The 20303-nt window shown below is 33.9% G+C and overlaps 2 protein-coding genes across 2 annotated transcripts; one reads left to right on the top strand and one right to left on the bottom strand.

Moving 5' to 3' along the window:
* Window positions 1-239: 239 nt before the first annotated feature.
* LOC100500064 (ribosomal protein L10 family protein) lies at window positions 240-2628 on the bottom strand. Its single transcript, NM_001249386.2, has 7 exons — window positions 2503-2628; window positions 2141-2397; window positions 1989-2047; window positions 1548-1608; window positions 1195-1285; window positions 1032-1108; window positions 240-626 (listed from the first exon to the last, which is right to left on the bottom strand). The coding sequence occupies exons 1-7, from the start codon at window positions 2528-2530 to the stop codon at window positions 510-512; spliced, it is 690 nt and encodes a 229-aa protein (NP_001236315.2). The 5' UTR covers window positions 2531-2628; the 3' UTR covers window positions 240-509.
* A 2644-nt stretch (window positions 2629-5272) lies between these two features.
* On the top strand, window positions 5273-19977 carry LOC100805306 (separase). The gene is made up of 27 exons (XM_014767560.3): window positions 5273-5892; window positions 6262-6476; window positions 6564-6659; window positions 6805-6939; window positions 7034-7500; window positions 7689-7797; window positions 7960-8085; window positions 8837-9097; window positions 9207-9323; window positions 9460-9681; window positions 9787-9897; window positions 10228-10371; window positions 10460-10825; window positions 10909-10998; window positions 11520-11783; window positions 11883-12006; window positions 12110-12907; window positions 13688-13925; window positions 14615-14717; window positions 14999-15172; window positions 16330-16385; window positions 16483-16712; window positions 16812-17052; window positions 17625-18027; window positions 18486-18725; window positions 18853-18940; window positions 19028-19977. Exons 1-27 carry the CDS (start codon window positions 5346-5348, stop codon window positions 19540-19542), a joined length of 6480 nt encoding a protein of 2159 aa, XP_014623046.2. The 5' UTR covers window positions 5273-5345; the 3' UTR covers window positions 19543-19977.
* The last annotated feature ends 326 nt before the right edge of the window (window positions 19978-20303 follow it).

The following is a 20303-nucleotide window of genomic DNA, read 5'->3' as shown; positions in this document are numbered from 1 at the left end:
TTAAAGGAATATTCATGTTTCTTTTATTCATGTGCATATTAAAGAATTCGGTCCAAAGATTCCAAACCAGTTAATCTACCAAAGATTTTCTCTCCACCCTATTTTTTCCATGCATTTCATATCTTTTTTACACTGAAGAAAAATTAAAATTTTCAATTACTGATGTACCAGATAGTAAGCTTAAAAGGGATCGAATTCCCTTTCAAGGGATACTTAGTCTTAGACTCTACTCTTCCAAATTGATAGAAATTATATATATCAGCAGCAAAAAAAATCTAAGCCAATCAAAATTGTATCTCAGTAATTTGAATTTTTCATAAAGTTACAGCTCGGCCTAGTTGACAGAAATCTCTCGCATTCCCACAAATTAACTCTTCTAAGAATTCATAATCCAAAAAACGCTACAGTAAATATCACTGTAGATGTAAATTACATATGCGTCATATCTTGTAATATTTTTTTTTTTTGGAGGAGGGCGCTCCATAATCTTCTACATTTTAAAAGAGGTCCTACGAGCATTCAATATCTGATTCATCAGGCCCATCAATGTAAAGTTCAAACTCATCGGGACTCCATCTGCAAATTAAGTTAAGTCGAAATGTAGCCATCTTGATTCCCATTAAACGCTGTAATTAAGAACAGTCACTTTGTTAGCATTGAAGCTTCACTATCTAATAGAACACTAATGTAGATGCCATCACTATATTCTCAGTTAACAACAATTTACACTTATAGCGGTTGTTAAATTGACACAAGGAGGTACGATATAACTAACCCAAGCTACTGATTACTGCGGCCAAAAAATTGCTAAGGAATATTGGGAATTTAAAGAGGAAAATAAACCACAAACAAAAATTTCTTCAACGCAACATTTCGTTGAAAAAAAAAAAATCATATGCATCCTTACTCACCACACAAAAATGACATGAGGTGGGAATATAGTTGTTGGCACTTGGCAATTAAAAAAAAAGTCATCCCCTCCAATTGTAATAATGCTACAACAATTCAGGTAACAATAAAAAATAACTAACCAGTATACGAGCAGCCTCTGGTGACAAAGGCTTTCCTTCGTCGCAAACAACAAAATCCGAAACAAGCTCCACAACTCCTGTAAATATTGGAAGCACCAATGATGCTTGTCCGCTTTTGGCAGGTGAGTTTAAACTAGTGTTATAAAACAATGCAATAGAGTACCTTTATTTAACCGAACAGGCATGCCTTGCTTCCTGAGAAAGGGTTCCATCTCATGAGTGAATTGCTCTAAAGGACCCTCTTTGAGATCCACCTATAACACTCATTATGAAAGTGTGAGTTTCATTTATAGATTAAAATTGAATTGAGGATCTAATGGATATGACTGGCAAATGATTCCTATTGATGTAGAAGAGAAATATGGTTTTATAAACAAACCAGGCATCAATATAAATGAAAATAATCAAAATTAGAGATTAGAAGTTTCTATGGCTGTTTTGCAGCTCCCCCCAGAGGCCCAAAACCATCCCATGTTGTATGAAAAAATCATAATCATAAGAACTAACTCCAATTACCTTTTCAGTGGCAATGCTTCCTGTTCTTGCAAAGTCATATTCCTCAAATTCTTTAAACAGCCTGCAAATGGCATCAACAAAAAAATCAAGTCAGAGTGAGACAGAAACCCGAACACCTAAGAATGAATGACAGAGTAGGAAAATGCTAACAGTAACAATCAACGGCTCATTTCAAAGGGGGGAGTTAAACACACCAAGTGAACGAATTTACATGGAACAGTGATATATACACAGAACACAACAACATGACGAACACACCACTAATAAATTTGCTGATCACTATGCATAACTAGACTTTTACTCCATTGCACAACCAAAAATAAACAGATATATATATATATATATATATATATATATATATATATATATATATATATATATAATATAAATTAAAAAATATAATAGTATAGCTTTTTTTATTTAAAGTTTTGCCAAGGTTACCTTTCAACTTCTTCCTTAGACAAATTGGTGAAAAACATCCCAGAATCTCCACGCAATAGCTACAAAAAAAAAAGGAGAATATAATAAGAAAATAAAATAGAAAATGTTGAATGGGGTAGTTGGTAAAAGGGAGGGAGGGATTGATATGCAACCTTTGAAACCTTGTGAAGGCCAGGTCTGATCTCATCTGAAGCGGAGCGACCTAAAGCAACTTGCATTACTTTGTTAGAACCCAGAAAGAACCTGCTATTCGATTTCAACTGTTCCCTGAACTCCTTTAATTTCTGATTCCTCATATTCTCGAAGGAGAACACGTACACGCACCCGTACTTTTCTGCCGCATCTTTTATTCCGTTCACTATCGTCTCTTTGTGGTCTCTTCCCTTTTTCTTCGTCTTTGACAGCGTAACTGCGTTTTTTTCAGATATGTCAACAAAATCGTCGCCTTCGCTTCAAATTTTGATTACACGCAACAACAGCAACAAAGGAATAACTAGAGAAACGAAACGCAAACCTTGTCTATTTCTCTTTGACTTTGGCATTATGAACTTGTTCTGTTCGCAGTTGCAACTTCTCTGGCTCGCTGCCTGTAGGGTTTTAGGTTTGTGATTAGAGACTCCGTTTATTTACCTCCTCTATTCGGGTTGGGCTCTGCGTATTTAAGATGGGTTTTTTGCCAATTTTCTGGGCTCTTGCTATTTACACTCCCTTTTTCTAAGTATACACCCATTATACCTTTTTTCTAAAGAAGTACACCCCTATTATTTTCCAGATGTGTATTTCTGGAATTACATATGCCTATTCCAGACATGTATCTCTGTAACTCTGGTTCATAGTTCTATAGATATACTTCCAAAATAGGTATACATTTATCAATAAAATATCACTTAAGAAAAAAAAGATGATAAATGATTATCTTATACACATGTTTGTTAATTTTATTTTCATCCTATCATTAATATTCTTTAAATATTATCTAAAATCTTATTTTTAAACCCCAATTTTAATTTATCTTTATCATATATTCATTATATAATACTGCATTTTTATCGTTATTATGCATTTTCCTTCATGTGGCAATGCATTTCAATATAGGTTCACCACTAACTTCACGTGATACTGAACCACGGATGTAGACACGAAATAGAAAATGATTGAACACACTTAAAGGAAAAAAACCATCATAAAAAATTTTGTTTTGTAATTATGGTGTATAATATATGAAGTCAGTAATAAACATATCTTAAAACACAATGTCATACAAGAAAACACAAAATATTATATAATAATGATGAAAATGCAGTAGTATATAATGACTATATATGGTGAAAATAGTTTAAAATTAGGATTTGAAGAATGATAAAGATAAGATAAAAAAAATTAAATAGGATTTAAAAAATACTAATGATGAGATAAAAATAAGACTAACTAACATGGATATAAGATAAATATTTATCATTTTTCTTAATTTTTCATCAAACATCTTAATTCTTATTATTATGTTTGTTCTAACTTAAGCTTGTTTTCCTTTTTTTTAGTGGTTATTGTAATGTTTATGCTTACAATGATTAAAAAATATAAGAAGATGAAGATTAAATTAAATTTTGGATAAATAATCATTTTTGTCTCTAAATGTGTAAAGTGCTGACAAATTCGTCCCTGAGTGTGTCACTTAAACTCTTTCATTAATGGTAGCGAATGAAAGTTAACATATGATGAATTTGTGTCACTTTATTTTTTACGTTCAGGGACTAAAATTTGAATTTTCATCTTTGGGAAATAAATTTATCAGTGTTTTACATATTTAAAAACAAAAATAATTATTTATCATAAAATTAATGCTGCTTCCTTACACCTATTGCCCGTTAGCCACTCTCTTAAGTCTCGTGCTACTATTTGTACGTGTAGTAGCTAGCATGTACCTGCAACTACTTTTTCTTTAACTATAATTCACTTGCAATAACTTGGAGGAACAATGGTGGCATGTGCATATTATATGGGCATGTGTTCTAAGGATGACAAAGTGTTACGGAATTCTATGGATATTTGCGAAAATGTTTACATGTGAAAAGGGTAATTATTCGTATATTGGGGTTAGGTATAGAGAGGGGTATTTACCTGCAAAGATATGCCAATATAGGTGCGGATACATGTACTAAATATATGATTTTATGTGAAAAAATAACTATGCATTTTTCTTTTAATTTTGTGACTAATACTTTTATAGTTATAGAGACATGGGAGTGTTCGAGTGGAATCCTAAATCTAATTCCTTGGTTTGTGACTAATCTTTTATTTGTGGTTTTAATTATTGTTTTTGATAGTCCAGTCCTTAACCTTATTGTTATGTTATAGTTTCTATTGGTATTAGTTCACAAAAACAATATATAGACTTAAGAGATAAGTGTCTACAAAAATATGAAAAAATTAATTATGATGATTAGGTCAAATATTTTATCTATTTGTGTTTTTTATACTTTATAATATATAATTATAATCTAATTAATTTTAATTTTTTTTACCAGTCTTAAAGGTATTGTCACGGTAAGATGTTAAAGTTTAATGAGAAATTTTGTTAAATGATTAAACATGATAAATTTTAAGAATGATAATTTATAAGTTTGATGATTATCTTTGTAATATTGTTTATTTACATCTTGAGCTTAGACGAATCAATGTTATATTTGTTTGATTTTAATATTATGCGTGGATGTTTTTAAAGTTATATTTTCTAAATTTAAAAATGCATTTTTAATTTAATTGTAGTAATTTTTTTAATTAAATTATTTTTATTGATTTATTAACTTTATATAAAAGTAAAGCGTGGATCATGAATACAAATATAGACATATAGCTATCTCAAATATAGGAATGAGAAAGTTGTTACATACACATACATAAATTTAAGTATGAATATTTTTAAAAAAATGTGAACATGTGAATGAATATTATAGAATGTACTCATTTTCATTTCTAATATGTCCATGACAATTAGTTATTGCCTTACTTAATATAATTTTCAATTAAGTATAGAAAAAGATACATTTTAATTAGATGAAAATATAACAATCTTTATAAATTTTATCACGCTGAAAAAAAACATTATACTTAAATATGCATGAATAATGAAATATATATTTTTTTTCTGCCAATAATGAACAATGAATATATTATATTTTTTTCCTCTCAGAGAAAAAATCTCATATAATTTTTATTTGAAAAAAAAGAAAATAAACGACCGTTATAATGCTCGGCTCGGCTCCGTTCGATTGGAAAAGTTTGAAATGAAATTGGATTGTTGGCGCCCTTGAAATTAACATTAAGGCCTCACTGCTTCTTCGATCCATTGAACTTGGAATGATGGCTTCTCCCTCGGAATCCTCCCTCATCTCCAAGCTTCAGTCCTCCGATTCCCCCGGCATCCACGCCCTTGTCTCTGATTACCTCCGTCCCCTGTCAGATCTTAAGCCAACCAAAAAATCCAACCCCGACCAAACCCTAATTCGCTCACTCGCCAAGCGTTTTCTCTCTTTCCTCAACGCCTCCTTATCCATCCTCCCAAAACGGCTCCCCGAGGTCTCCAAGTCTAACAATGCCGTCTCCCTCCTCGAGTTGCTCCGCGTTTACAGGCTCTGCCTCGATTGCTTGGACGCCGTCGCTTCTCAGTTGGCTTCCAAGCCCTTCTCCGTCGAGTTCCAGCGACTTCGCCTGATTCACTGCCTCGAGTCATGTGGCCTGTTTGACGAAGCCCAACTTGAGGGTTTAGGGGTTTTGGAGAAGCTTCCACCCGCCAAGAGGAAGGGTAAGCTTCTCCCTGAAATAGACAAGGGCAGTGGAGAGGGTAAAGAATTGTGCTCTTTGGTCGTTGATATTGTTGTGAGCCTCCTGCTGTCTAGCGAAAATGGTCTGGCATATCTCTAAACTCTATGAATATAGAGGTCCTAAATCCTACATGTTTAACATTTTGGAAATTAAAAAGAATGGTTCTGTCAGATTCTCTCATTGTACTTTCTCATTTTATTTCATGCTATGTTTCTCTCTCTTGTGATTTTCAATAGTGTGCCCAAAGATGATCTCAATTATGCATAGGAGGATGATCCCTTACATGAAGAAGCTACTGCCTGTCTCTAGCTTTGTTTTGTCCCTCAGTTGTCTTAAATTCTCACTTGTATTTTATTTTCAATTTTCAAATGCTCTCTAAGAGAGTTTTTGTTTGGGTTTTAGTCTTGTTTTTGCCTCAATTAACTTTTTATATCATCTGGACTGAAGTGAGCTATTAAATTGCATTTTTATACAACTTATTGTTTCAGGAGATTGGATTCCAATTCATATGAGAAGTTGCACAAGATGTTAGTAACTCATTTGGGCAAGTGCACTTTAAATTTATTGGGGAGGACGCCATTTCCGGATAGAGACTTGGTGACCTTGTTTTGGTGTACAACGTTGACTGAATATGTGAAATCTCCCATCAAAGATCAAGTCTACAAGGTAATAATGCAGGACTCTAAACTAATCTTTTGGATATATTCATCAATAAAATTTTCACTAGCGATCTTGATAAAATGTTAAATGCAGATTGCCCTCAGGGTATGCTCATCATTGTTTGCACTGAGGGATAATAACTCCTTGTATATCATGGATATACTGGACTCCATAGTTCGCGAGTGCAAGGTGTTAATTATTCTATCATTTGTATTTACTAGCTTTTTTATTGGTAGGACCATATTTTTTAGTTACTAGTTTGTTTTCCATCTAAATAATAAGTTTGGTTTTTTCTTTTTGGAGCACTTGATTCCTATATTCATCAATCTTTCAGGTTGAGGAGGGAAACACAGGAACTGACTTTGTTGAACTTGTATATTACTGTGCAAATAAATGTCAAACTGCAAATGCAAGTTTTTGTAGTACATTTGCAGCATATTTGAACAAAATAGCAGAACATTTCAAACAGGTATTTTTCTATCAAAGTTTTCTAGTGTATGCTTTTCATTTATGCTGCTATTCTCCACATTTTGTATTCCACTTTGATTGAAGTAACTGGGCAGGTTATGACACCCATAAATTCAATACTGAGGCTTTATGCTGCTGGATTGCTCCTTGTTAGTTGTAATTTGAGGTCCAGAACTGGAGATCTAGCATCCTCTGGCAGTGCAAAATTTGAGTGTTTGCTTGGAACTTTACTAGAAAACGAGAAAATACTACAGAATTCACCACCATTGCTTGGTTCCTTGCATATTTGCAGCAAAAGTAATTGTATGTCGTCCAGCGTAGAAGACCAATGTTTTGCTGGTCACCCATGTGCATTATCAGGTTTCGATGGCGAGGCTTCTATGACTTACCTGTCAGGTTACTTAGAGGCATTGAAATATCTATGCCAACCACTTGCTAAATCAATTAATTCAGAAAGGAAAGAGTTAGTTACCAAAGTGGACGATGCTTCTGCTATGACTATGATGTCCACTGTCCAAGATGCATTCCATATCCTTTGTCATCTTATTCTTTCTAGTACAAGGTATATCCAGTGAATCTGTTTTCTTCTAAATTAATATTGAAGAGTAGTTTCTAAGAGCTTATTTTTGTTATTTGGTTTATATATAAGATGGGATATCTCAACAAGTTTGAAAGATGAATCCTTCTATTTATTTCATATTGTGTTGTTTTCTATGATAATATCTGAATTTCACTTCTTCCTGGCTGCAGCTCTATGCCTAAAAACAATGGAGATGGATTTGATGAAAAGAGTAAAACAGTGCTTAATTTAGTTGTAGCAGCCTTCACCCTTTCCATCAGAACCAATCTTAAAGTCCAGGTTTTATTGGTTACCATGAAATGCTCATATTTCTACTATAATGGTTTTCCCACTAAGCAATAAATTATTGAATTTCCGAACTCTTAGCAGAATACAATTGCAGAATGTTATTAGGTATTGTTTTTTTAAATGCTAATAATTAGGTTTTTGTCCTTGTTTCAGGAGAGCAAACAATTAATTAATCAGATCATTGCTAGCAAATGGATTGAAGCAGAAGGATTAAAATACATAATTGCTTGTCTCTACAATATTGCTGTAGTTTTATACAGAAACAGGCTACTGAAAAAGGTATTCCATTCCTTTTTTTATGGTTGAAACTTGAAATGTTCCATTTAATGATAATATCTCACAGAAACATATATTTGCTTCTTGAGATGTTTCCACATGCACTTCATGTGCTCTTGGTCATGGATTTGGAAAACCAATATTGTAAAAGAGATATTGTCCCAAAAGCTTTATCACTTGATGGAAGCTTTTACCTGTCAGTTAGTGGATTGGAATATAGATATAACCATTCCTTGAATCTTAGTTGATACTTGATACATACTGTTAAACGATTATTTTAGCCTAAAAGCTTCAGATATTTAGTAAGGGTCCACGGGTTGGATTTTTTCAACTCTACCTTGCCTGCTGTAAAAGGCCACTTGGGTTGAAATGAGGCAGACAACTTACTTGTACTAAAGGTGCACTTTACTTCGAGCTGAATCATAGAACTACTTGCTAGGACACAATCGTTTTCAATCTTTCATAGGTTCCAAAGAATAAAAAAGCAGCAATTAGTAATGAATGAATGGTTGAGAAGTGTTATATCTATAAGGAAACACGCATAAACCAAGTAAAAGAACTTGTAGTCTTGTAGGATTTATATTTTCTTACCAAGTTACAATTGATTTTGACTGCAAAATTAAGGAAATGCAAATATTTAGGTTGTGAATGAAGAATGATAATCTGAGAGAGTTGTACCTGAAAGTAAATAATATGAAGTCATATTTTTTGTTTCAGTGATTTACTTTTATTTCTGTCTGACATATCACTGCAGGCTTCAAAGGTGCTAAACTTGTGTTGTAAAGCTTCATGGCTCTGTATTAAATATCATTCTGCTAATCTGTCAGAAGGTGCTTTGAAAGAGTTTGTAATGGAGGCTTGCACCAGAAGTGCTCTCCTTTTAGATATTATCCATGATGTCAACAATCTAAAGATAAACAAAAAAATGATTGACATCCTGAAAAACTGGTTCACTGCTAATGATTTGTTTGAGGGGCTTCCAGCACCTATACCTGTAGTAAAGCAGTGGGTAAAGGTAACATTTTGAAGCATTTACTTTTAAGTATTCGGCACTTTTCTCGTTTCTGTTTAAGTTTGCTTCTTCACTCGCATTGATTGTTGTATGTTATGGTAACGGTATGCAGATAGAATGTAAACGTGCTACGCAGGTGGATGAGAGAATTGATTCTCTTACCTTGTATAGCCTGCTGTCATCTTCTTTGGAATTGTCAAAGAGGAACATTGCCATGATCTTGGAGCAGGTTCAGCCTCTTTTGTGGATATTTCCTTTGCATAGAAATTTCATGATATTTTTGCTGCCATTTGTTTAAATTTATGTGTATTGGTTCTGTTAGTCAATTGTGTTTTTTTTTCTTCTTTTTCTTAATGTCTGTTTAGGAGCTTACTGCATATGAGGAAATGGGTTTTAAATACCCAGAATTTTGCCAGAAAATGCAAATGAAAATAACAGACATTCTCCTGCAAGATATATATATCACTCTAGATAGTCGTTTTCAGAAGGCACAAACTCTAGTGAGAAAGGGAAAAGCAATTAGGGTTAGGGGCATAGGTGGTCTCAGGGACTGCATTCAGTGTCTGTCAGAAGCAATAACTATTATGGTAAGCTGTTTGGTCTTCTTGGTTTTCCCTCAAATATCTAACCTCTATTATCTGTATATGTTGGGATGTATATGCCATTAATATGATGTAATTCCTCTACTACAGAATGAAATTTTTGGTGAGATATGTACTGATAATAATCCCATTCATCATCAATTGTGTGTGACATATTGCTTGCGTGCAATATGTACACAGGAAGCAGAAGCTAATTCGAAGGTACCAAAAATATGTTAATAATTTTCACTGTCATTAAATTATTTCTATTTCTTTGTGATGGATAGTTGTCATTGATGATGTCATCATCATTTTATGATGTTAAATTCAACAGTTTACTTGTGAAGGCCTAGCTTAGTTTCCCTTATGGGTATGCTGAGGGATTGGACAGCTTTGCTCCATAAAATTCTTTACCCTCTTTTGTTTATATTTTCTTCTTATTGTAAAGGGGATTTCTTAACCTCCTAACTCTTGGTAATCGTATTTTCCTTTTTTCTTAATAAATTTCTTCTTTAATTGAAAAATGCTTATATTGGTTTGTACACTAAGCAGCAAATCTTTGAAGATGTCAAGGCTGCTTTGGATCTATGGTTGAGCATTTCTCATCTTAATCGCTTTGAAGAGGGAGATTCTTCTGCATTATCTGACAATATAATGATTCTACTCTATAATGTAGTTGATTTATTACAATTGAAGGTCCGTTTTCCTTTAATCATTTTTGTTTCTGTAGTTTTTGTGTAAGATTTATAGTAACGGTTTCTTAGTTTCAATGGCATATCTTCAGGGTTTCATGGAACTGTTCAATGATGCATATCAATTGTTGATTAAAATGTTTAAACGGAAGAATGTCCCAATTGAGAAGTGGTTGCCCCTAATGTGGGAAAGTAGAAGTCTAAGTCACGCCCTTTGTGTTTCACCTGTTAACGAGGAATTCATCATGAATTCACTGGATGAGTTTAGTGAACTTTCAAATATTGATTTCTGGATACGTTATCTTCAGGGAAATCAATCATCATTGATAGGGTTTCAGCAGAATTTTTCTTTCTTGTTTGCTAGCTCTCATAGGAATTCTTGCAGTCATGGGAGCTCTTTTCAAACGGACATCACAATTGATGAAGTTCAAAAAGCAGCACTTGATCTGATTTCAAATGTAAGGCTATTTTGAGACAGAAATTCTCATAATCTCTTTTTATCCAAAATCATCACTTTTGATCTCTATTAATCTTCCCCTAGGTTCCTGTCCCAAGTCATTCTACATTTCTTGCTGGGTGTCTTTTTTATGATTTGTGCCCAAGACTTGTTGCAAATGGACAGTTAATAGAGGTAAGTAGCATTGGTTCTGATTTAAATTCTTATATTACCGATTGTCAGTTTCTTAATTTCTAAACTAAAGACAAGTCTTATTTGAAGCAAATTTCATGTTTTTGTCTCAAGTGCTAGTGCTACTGTTTGTTAAATGTTAATAGATTGCAATACTGGTGAATTGATAATTTTCAACTCATGTGGTTTTCATATTTCTAAATAAAAATGGCTTGGACTTTTAGATGTGTAGGTAAATAATGAAGAGGTATTTAGACAAGGTAAAGTAGAGATGAAAATAAGAATGTAAAAAATATGATGTCCATGAATTTGATTATGTTCAAATGCTTTTTTAATTTCCTCCTCCCCGTTTTATATCTATGCAACCAAGCAGACCTTAATTCTTTAAAAGCAAAGCATAACAATTTTGGTTCAAACCCTACCAATGAAACACATATTTTGGTATTGTTTTTTTAACTATACCTTTTTGATCTTACATTGTTTCCCATATTATAAGTATCTTCTTTTCTTTTCAAACCTATTAGGCTCTTTCATCTGCAAAAGAAGCTCATAGATTACATGCCAAACTCTTCCAAAGGAAGTTTACACATAATGTTCAGCAGCAGAATGAAGAGAAAAATGTAATGGTTGATTCCTCAAAGAATCTTATGGATGGTGTTGAAAATATTGGACTGAACTTATCAGTTGCCAGGGAAGTTTTGCTATTTGATTCTATATCATGGGACTTGAAAGACAGTTATCTTAGTGCATGGAAAGTTATGCAATGCTATCTTGAGAGCACTCTTCAGGTTTGATTTCTATCTCATAATCCCTCTCATATAAAAAAAATAAATATGTTCAGATGAAGCCTATTATGCACCATATTTCACTTTCATTTACACTTGCAGCTAGGAATCATCCATGAAATGATTGGAGATGGAGCTGAGGCTGAAACCTATCTCAAGTGGGGCAAAGCCATATCCTGTTCACTAAAGCTCCCCTTCTTTATAATTATTTTTTCTTCCTCTTTAGGTATAAAATTTAGTTTTAGCCTTTTCTCCCTGTTTGATTGATAATTTTTCATTCTCTGATTGGTATGATATTGACTTACCAATTTTATGGTGTGTTTTACTAGGAAAACTTTATCTTAAGAAAAGACTTTGGGATTTAGCAGAAAAAGAACTACTGAGTGCTGAACAGATTTTAAAGGAAAGCAACACACCCTTTTGTTGCTCAAAGTGTAAATTGAAGCTCGAAGTTACTCTGTATGAGTATCTTGGAGATTTGTGTCAGAGTAAATTTGACACTTGTGATGGGGTTATGTCTGAAGAAACTGCAAAAAATTGGTATACATCAGCTCTGGATAAACTAAATCTTTCTGAGTGGAAAAATCCTCTTAGCTGTCCAGAAGATGGCAGTGATGGAACTGCAACAGACATAAAATGTCCTGCTGGTAAGACTTGTACTTGCTTTATAATGAATGAAGTAGGTGAAAGTGTAAAGAAATCCATGAAAGCGGGGCGAGAAACTGAGATTGGGGCAAAACAAAATAGAAAGACCAAAAATGCAGCAAAGGTTTTACCAAAGGAACCAAACTTAGTGGTTGAGAATAAATCAAGGTTAACTCGTTCTAGATATCGATCTTCACAGAACCAATACACAAGCATTCACGGGAAGTTAGAAGTCCATGAAAGTCTGGAGGGGAATCATGTTTCTGATTCATCTGATATGCTTAGTCAGAATGGGTCAGTTTTGAGCAACATAGGTTGCACTTTTGCTTCAAGGTGTGCAATAACCTGTGTTTTCTCGAAAATGAAGTGTTGGTACTGTCTTCCATCTGAAGTTGTAAAATCTGGATTACTAAATGATTTTATTAATCTTAAATGGGAGTTTGTCCGGAGGCAACATTCGATGAAGCTACTCAGTCGAGTAGGTATGAGCGCCCTTTCATATTTTCTGCTCTTTATTCTGTTGTTGAGTAAATGCAAGTGTTATTCAGTAGACATCTACAGCTGTTTTTTCAAGCTATTTTGCATTTACACAGCATTATTTTTTGAGTAAGGTAAACTTCTTGAGAGTTGCCTTTCCCAAATTTTGACAATCCATTTTTATTTTTATTTTTTTAATTTTTTTCAACTTACCAGTTCAAAAAGTATATGTTTGCATCCTTTGGAAATGAAATGAAATTAATTGTTTGTTGTGTTTATGGTTGCTTTTGTGGACTTTCTTAAATAATTGTTGGGTTAGGCTGCTCACAGTCAAGCATGTAAGACCATATATTTATTTATTGATGGACAATTTTTTTGAGATAAAGTTTAATTCAAAGGCACTTACATTGCTTCCTTTGTGTTTGACACATAGCTTGCAGCAGTGCATTGGGTTAACCACTAAGTCTATCAGTGTTTATAGGGTTTAGAATTCTTTGTAAAGAAGGTACAGATGATTGAGTATGAATTATCATGTGCTGAACGATAACAGGCAGGAGTAATTTTTTTAGCAGACCTTAACTTTACTTGATTAGAGATTGATTCAATAACTAGCTTGCTACTAAATTTGTGGATATTGTGGCATGGACTTTGCAGTCAAAAGTTGGCTAGTAACTTGCTTTATGTTATATGACTCTTTCTTTCTTGCTTGCATGTTCTGGCTAGGTCTTGTATTTATTTATGAGATAAAGTTGCTTGTTTTAATTTTCAAATGTGTTTCTTTACAGTGAAATGCTTTGCATATCCTGGTCAAATTGATGAAGCACGTAAAATTCTTCTAAGAAGTATATCAGTTCTGGTCAGCAGAAACCCATTCTACCCCATGCCTTCATCTATTCCTCTAGATTATTTTCTTCATTTGGTTGCGAGGGAGATCCCGGGAGATGTATTTACTATTGAACGTGCAGAAATAGTTCATGACATATGCTGGTATTCTTTGAAGAACTATCATTCCAAGTTTGCGAGGTATTTGTACCAACTAGTTTGTTTCATACATTTCTTATTTTTTCAGGAAAAAACTAATTTATATGTATAGATTCATCTCCAAAATGTGCTTTATCATTAACTTCTGGGATAAGTAATGTAGTCGTGACTGACTAATTGACAGTTATCACATATTTTATGATGCACTTTCTTAAAATGTCTGGGTTGTTCACATGACATTTTGGTTGTATATTTGTAATCAGATATTTTATGATGCGCTTTCTTAAAATGTCTGGGTTGTTCACATCACATTTTGGTTGTATATTTGTAATCAGAATCAACATGCCTGCTTAAAAGAGTACCCTCTAGATTAATTAGGAAATTTTAATTATAAGCTTCCTTTTGTTGACCACTAATGGTCTCTGACATTTTACTTGCGCATATTGTGCTGTGAAAAAGATCCTGTATGTAAAATGTGGAGTTGATGATTGTTAATGGAAGATACATGAATCACATTTTGATTAATAACAAGCACCTGAATATTGTGTTAAAAAATGTTGATTCTTGAGAATCCACTTCCTTAGTTTTCCGATCAGCCAGGTCCTTCTGCTCTTAAGGAAATATTTATTGAATTGTCATTGTTTGGTATTTTGCTATATTGAGGTGGGCACCTAAAGTGTCTTGCGAAGGGCTATATTTATAACTTTTGACATTTTGTTTTTGGCTTACAGGAACATTTTCTGTAATCTGTCCTTCATCAAGTTTGAAGACCTGGCTTCTTGGCTGATGGTAGCTTTTGTACTCTCTCGTGAGGTTCCTGTAATTTTTCAAAAGGTAACATCTTTATTTTCATGTTATTATTATGTGACAATTTTCACTTAATTATTTAATAATTTGATTGGGTACAGTTTCATGATTGCGAAAACTTGATCATAAATTTGAAATAGCATATCATGATAAACTTTATCTGTAAAACACTTGCAGTGTTTTATGGAGTGCAATTGCCTGTAGAGTTGCTTAATCCTGACTCTTAGCCTTTTTATTTCTTCCTTTGTTACTTTCCTACCACCAATTGAGCAGGTTATGACCTTAGTGTGCTGATGATACTGCAACAGGTGTCGAAATTACTTGCTGTGATGTGTGTAGTTTCTTCCTTGAGCGAGCAATTTTCTCTGTCATCTTTTAGCAAAGCTTTGGGCGAAAATTATTGGTCTTCATATTTCCACCAAGCTTCAATTGGAACTCATCTTACTTATCAATTTCTTTCACATCTAACTGGGAGATGCAAGGTACAACCCCTTATTGATGTTGTAGATATATCTTCATCTTTATCAATGTATGGAATTTTATCTACGGCTTCTATTATAAACATTGACTTCTGAATAGAAGCACTGATTGTTGGTTTGGCAATTGGGAAATCCTGAATTTTGAACTCATTATTAGGCATATTTTTCTGTTCAGTAGTAGCTATTTAATTTTCTTTTTTATTTCATTGTCTAATAGCCTGCTTGGTTACTTGTTGCATGACTTGCATAAAAAAACACTCATGATGTCTATTACCCATGTCAATGGAGAATCTATATGAACAAGCTTTGATTTTTACTTTTTTGATCCACGTTTTGGGGTATTGATGCAGAACCAAACACAAATTAATTAGCCTATGACTTTGATATTATAGGATGAATTAGATGGTTAATTAATGGTCTAGCCTAGATGGCAAAAGAATTCTCTTTCATGTTTGGGAAATTTGAGCTGTTAGTGATCCTAAGGAGTGATTTCTATTGGTCAACATTGCTTATGCTTTTTGTAGGAGCTACTGCAATCCTTTTTGACACCCTTCAATTTGTGCTTAGCAGAAACTGAAGTAGTATTTAGGTTTAGGATTGTTTGACAACATTGTAATTCCAAATCAGTCTTTCACAAGTAAATATCATTTTAAAGTTCTTTCAAGGTGGATGCTGCTAAGCTCATGTCTGGCCAAAATTTAAAATGAACAGCTGGACTCCAGCAACAAGTCAAAGTACAACAGGTCTGAAGAGTGAAGACAACTGGGCTGATGCAAGAACCCACTAGGATTGTTTGAAAAACATTACACTGACACTTCTTATACATTACATTAATCACCTTTAATTGTTTGAAAACCATTACATCGTGTACCCATATAAGGGAGGTTGTTGTAAACGTTAAAAAAGCAGGAGTATCATGTGGAATCTAAAAAAACCTTGGGGTGTCAATGTATTTATTCTTTTATGTCTGAAAACATGCACTTGACCCTACAATCATGTATTTCAGATCCATGCACACTTCACACATGAATACTGATTGTCAATAAGATTTGTGTATAAGATTTCTTGTTTCTTGTTCAATGTTGTATTCTGCTTCTTCAGTATGTGGCAAGTAGTCAAGCACGGTCCATTAAATGTTATTAAAATGAGTTCAATTGCAGGGTTCATATGTTACTGGATCTTCTAGCATCAAAGAGTGCACATCTGACTTACTCAGGTAGCTGTTGTTCTTTTTGCATTATAAAGCAAGCAAAGAATTGATTGACATACAACCTGAAGCAATGCTCTCAATGTCTTGTTCCTTCCTCTTGCAGGCTTGTGCCTGATACCACTGTAGATCTTGCAGAGTATGTGAAGAAGTTTTTGGCTGGTCTTCCATCAACGACTATAATCAGTATAAGTTTGCTTGGACGTGATTATACTAGTTTACTACAGGAATTGTTGTCTTATCCTACATGTGTTCAAGCATGGATGCTGGTGTCAAGACTGAGCTTTAAGAACGAACCTGTTGTAATGTTACTGCCACTTGATTCTATTTTACAAGGTATTTAGCTCATGTAAGCAAATATGTACAACATCTGATATTAGTGTTAAGCTTAACCTTATGAATTTAACAAGGTAATTTATAACTTTTCATTACCAGCTTCATGTGAGGGTGATCTGAGTACTGGTTCGGGAACTTCTCCCAAGTGTGAGGAGCATAGTGAAAAATGGCATTGCCCATGGGGTTTTACAGTTGTTGATGATGTGGCTCCAACATTCAAAACAATTTTAGAAGAAAACTACTTGTCAACAAAATCTCCTCTTGAAGATACAACACAAAATAGGATGTTATGGTGGAAGCGGAGAAAGAACCTTGATCACTGTCTTGATAAATTACTGAGGTTTGCTACCTCTTTGTGATTTCATAAGTCGATTTGCATTAATTTTGATTTCAGAATGTACCTGATATGCATCACCAAACCACAACTGAATCAATCTCTATAGTTGCCGAGTCACCATATGGCACATGACATTCTAGAATATTTCTATTTTGTTAGGATACAGCCAATTTCCATTTTGTTGTTACATTCCCTTTTCATTCTGTTATGCACCAAACAATGTGATTTAGCCAGTTGGCTCATGACCAACATGTTCCCTGTTGTTATAAATAGTACTGTTAGTAATGAAAGATGGAAGAGAAGAATTAATTCAGTTTTATTTTTCTTTCATTCCTTCCTCATTTTCTTTGGTGCTTTTCCTTGCTTGAAAACGGTTTGTAAAAGTACTCCGCATATTCTGCAACCTTTTCCATAGTTGAACAGCATCTACTTTAGGCAACACTTTGTCCATTCTTTATTTAGGAACTCTAAAACTTTAGAATAGCACTACACACAATGACATCATTGACTTGGGTAGTTTTAAATTTTTAAGAAACTAATTGTGATCTCCTTGTACTATTGTCATATCTTACCAGGAACCTTGAAGAGTCGTGGTTTGGTTCATGGAAATGCTTGCTTCTTGGAGAATGGTTGAACTGCAAAAATTTTGACTTGGTGCTTAAGAATCTTGTGAATGATTTAAGATCTAAATGCAAATTGGATGTAAATGAGGGTCTTCTTAAAATTATTCTCGGAGGCTCCAAATATGTTTGTGATGGGAAAACATTGGTTTCACAACTATGCTCAAAGAAAGACTGCTACATTGCTAAAGTAGGCTATTGTGATGAAGCGAGGAGGGGGATATTAAATTCCGCCAATGGAATTGGAGTATCATCTGAGGTTGCTTTTGAACTGTTAAGTGAGGCATTAAATGTGCTGGAAGTGGATGACTCTGTGAATAGAGAACCTATAATTCTTGTGTTGGATTATGAGGTGCAGGTTAGTGAATTGTTTCCGACTCTGTTACTATGTAGTTATGAAATAAGTTTAAGCATTGAGTTCTGTTGTTTGGATGCTATATGGTACAGTAAATTAATAAAATACTTCTATGTTTTTAAATTCAACCTTATATGAAAAAATGAGTATTGGTTTTATTTCTTCCAGATTTTTTAACTGACATGTATGTGCTCTGTAACTGACATTCGAAGCAGCAATATTTTCAACATATATAATCAAATTGTTTATTTCCAATTCTGCAGTTTCTTGATTGATAGTCCTTTTAACAAATTTGCTAAGCTAAATTTGTGTCTCTCACCTTTAAGGAAATTGATAGCCTGAAGGAAATTTTGTTTTAGCTAATGTTTTCAAAACTGAGCTATGAATGTATTCTTGCTTTAATCCATCACCTATGAGTTTTTTAATGTTGACTTCTATAACAAGCTCTATTACTGCAACAGATGCTTCCTTGGGAAAACTTGCCCATTCTAAGGAACCAGGAGGTTTATCGCATGCCTTCCGTGAGCTGCATTTCTGCTGTTCTTCATAAAGGCAGCAACCATAAGGAGCAAGTGGGAAGGAATTTAGGGCCTTTTCCTTTGATAGATCCACTGGATGCTTTTTATTTATTAAATCCAGATGGAGATCTTGGTGGCACTCAGATTGAATTTGAGAATTATTTTAGAGATCAAAACCTGGAGGTATTTAAACAGTTTGAATTTGTTAAGAATACAAGGAAATATTACAGATTTTTGTATCCCTGCTAATTGTTTTTCTAAAAGTCTGTAGAATAATCATGCTTTCTTTTCTCCTCTTGTTACTTCACAGGGAAAGGCTGGTTTGAGACCCACCATCAAAGAATTGGCTTCAGCATTGGAAAGTCACGACCTTTTCATATATTTTGGACATGGAAGTGGTAAAATGTTTTAAATAGGACATATTACATATTTGTCATCCCCTGTGGCTGCTATATTTATATGGGTGACTAAATGTGTTTTTACAGGAGGACAGTACATTCCCAGGCATGAGATTCAGAAACTAGACAAATGTGCTGCTACGCTTCTAATGGGTTGCAGTAGTGGTTCATTGACCTTACCTGGTCAATATGCGCCACAAGGTATTCCCCTGTCATATCTGCTGGCTGGTTCTCCAGCCATTGTCGGCAATCTGTGGGAAGTGACAGACAAGGATATAGATCGATTTGGCAAGGCAATGCTTGATGCATGGTTGAAAGAAAGATCAGATATGCCAACAGAATGCTTGCAATGCAATTTATTGTCTGAAGAATTTGAGGCCATGAACTTGAAGGGCTGCAAGGGTAGAGCAAAGAGGAAGGCTCCACGAAAGAAATTACTAGAGTTGGCTGAGAGTGAGTCACCTAAGAACTGTGGTCACAGACGCAAAATTGGAGCTTTCATGGGTCAGGCACGGGAGGTTTGCACTCTTCCTTTCTTGACAGGTGCATCACCAGTATGTTATGGTGTTCCTACTGGAATTTGGAGGAAAAGGAATGTGTAGCCTAACCAACCCAACCCAAGAGTCGCTTCCACAACCACTGTTGGTATAGAGTCAGGACAAGAGCCTTACAATAGTAACTTCAATTTTCTAACCTTTCATTTAATTTATTTTTTCTTGCCCCTGCATAGGGGGCATGTAAACTGTGACTTCATTCAACCCCAAGGGAGTTTGAATCTTGCAGCACACCATGATTACTAATTGACCCTATCATGCGCTGTCCATTATTTGATGAAATAGTAAGCTTTCTTGTACGGATCATGGCAGTTGGAATCACGACAGTTCCACGCAAGGGAAAGACAACCCTTGTCATGAAAACGGTATAGGAGAAAAACAGCTCAGTGGGTGTTCAATTTGTATATATGTACGAGGTGCGTGATAAATTGATATTGTATACTTAATATACTCATGATATCTCATTCAAAATTTTACTTGTTACCATTCAATTTGTATTTTTACTCTGAATTTAATATATATATATATATATATATATATATATTTATTTTTTTTGGTCGACGAATTCAAAATATATTTAAATTATAGTACCTATAAAATATTGCCATACTGGCACAATTGCATTGCAATGCAATCCATGAAATTTGAATAGTAACTAGTAATGGTTTAATATTTCACTAGTTCAACTTTTCTGTTTATAACCTCGTAATATCAGTTTATATATATATATATATATATATATATATATATGTATGTATTATAACCCCTTCATCTTTTATATTTGTTAATTTTATTTATTTATTGGATAT

Source organism: Glycine max, chromosome 15, assembly GCF_000004515.6.
Source record: "Glycine max cultivar Williams 82 chromosome 15, Glycine_max_v4.0, whole genome shotgun sequence".
In the NCBI taxonomy this organism is placed as follows: Eukaryota; Viridiplantae; Streptophyta; class Magnoliopsida; order Fabales; family Fabaceae; genus Glycine; species Glycine max.
This window is presented reverse-complemented; position numbering and strand designations above follow the sequence as displayed.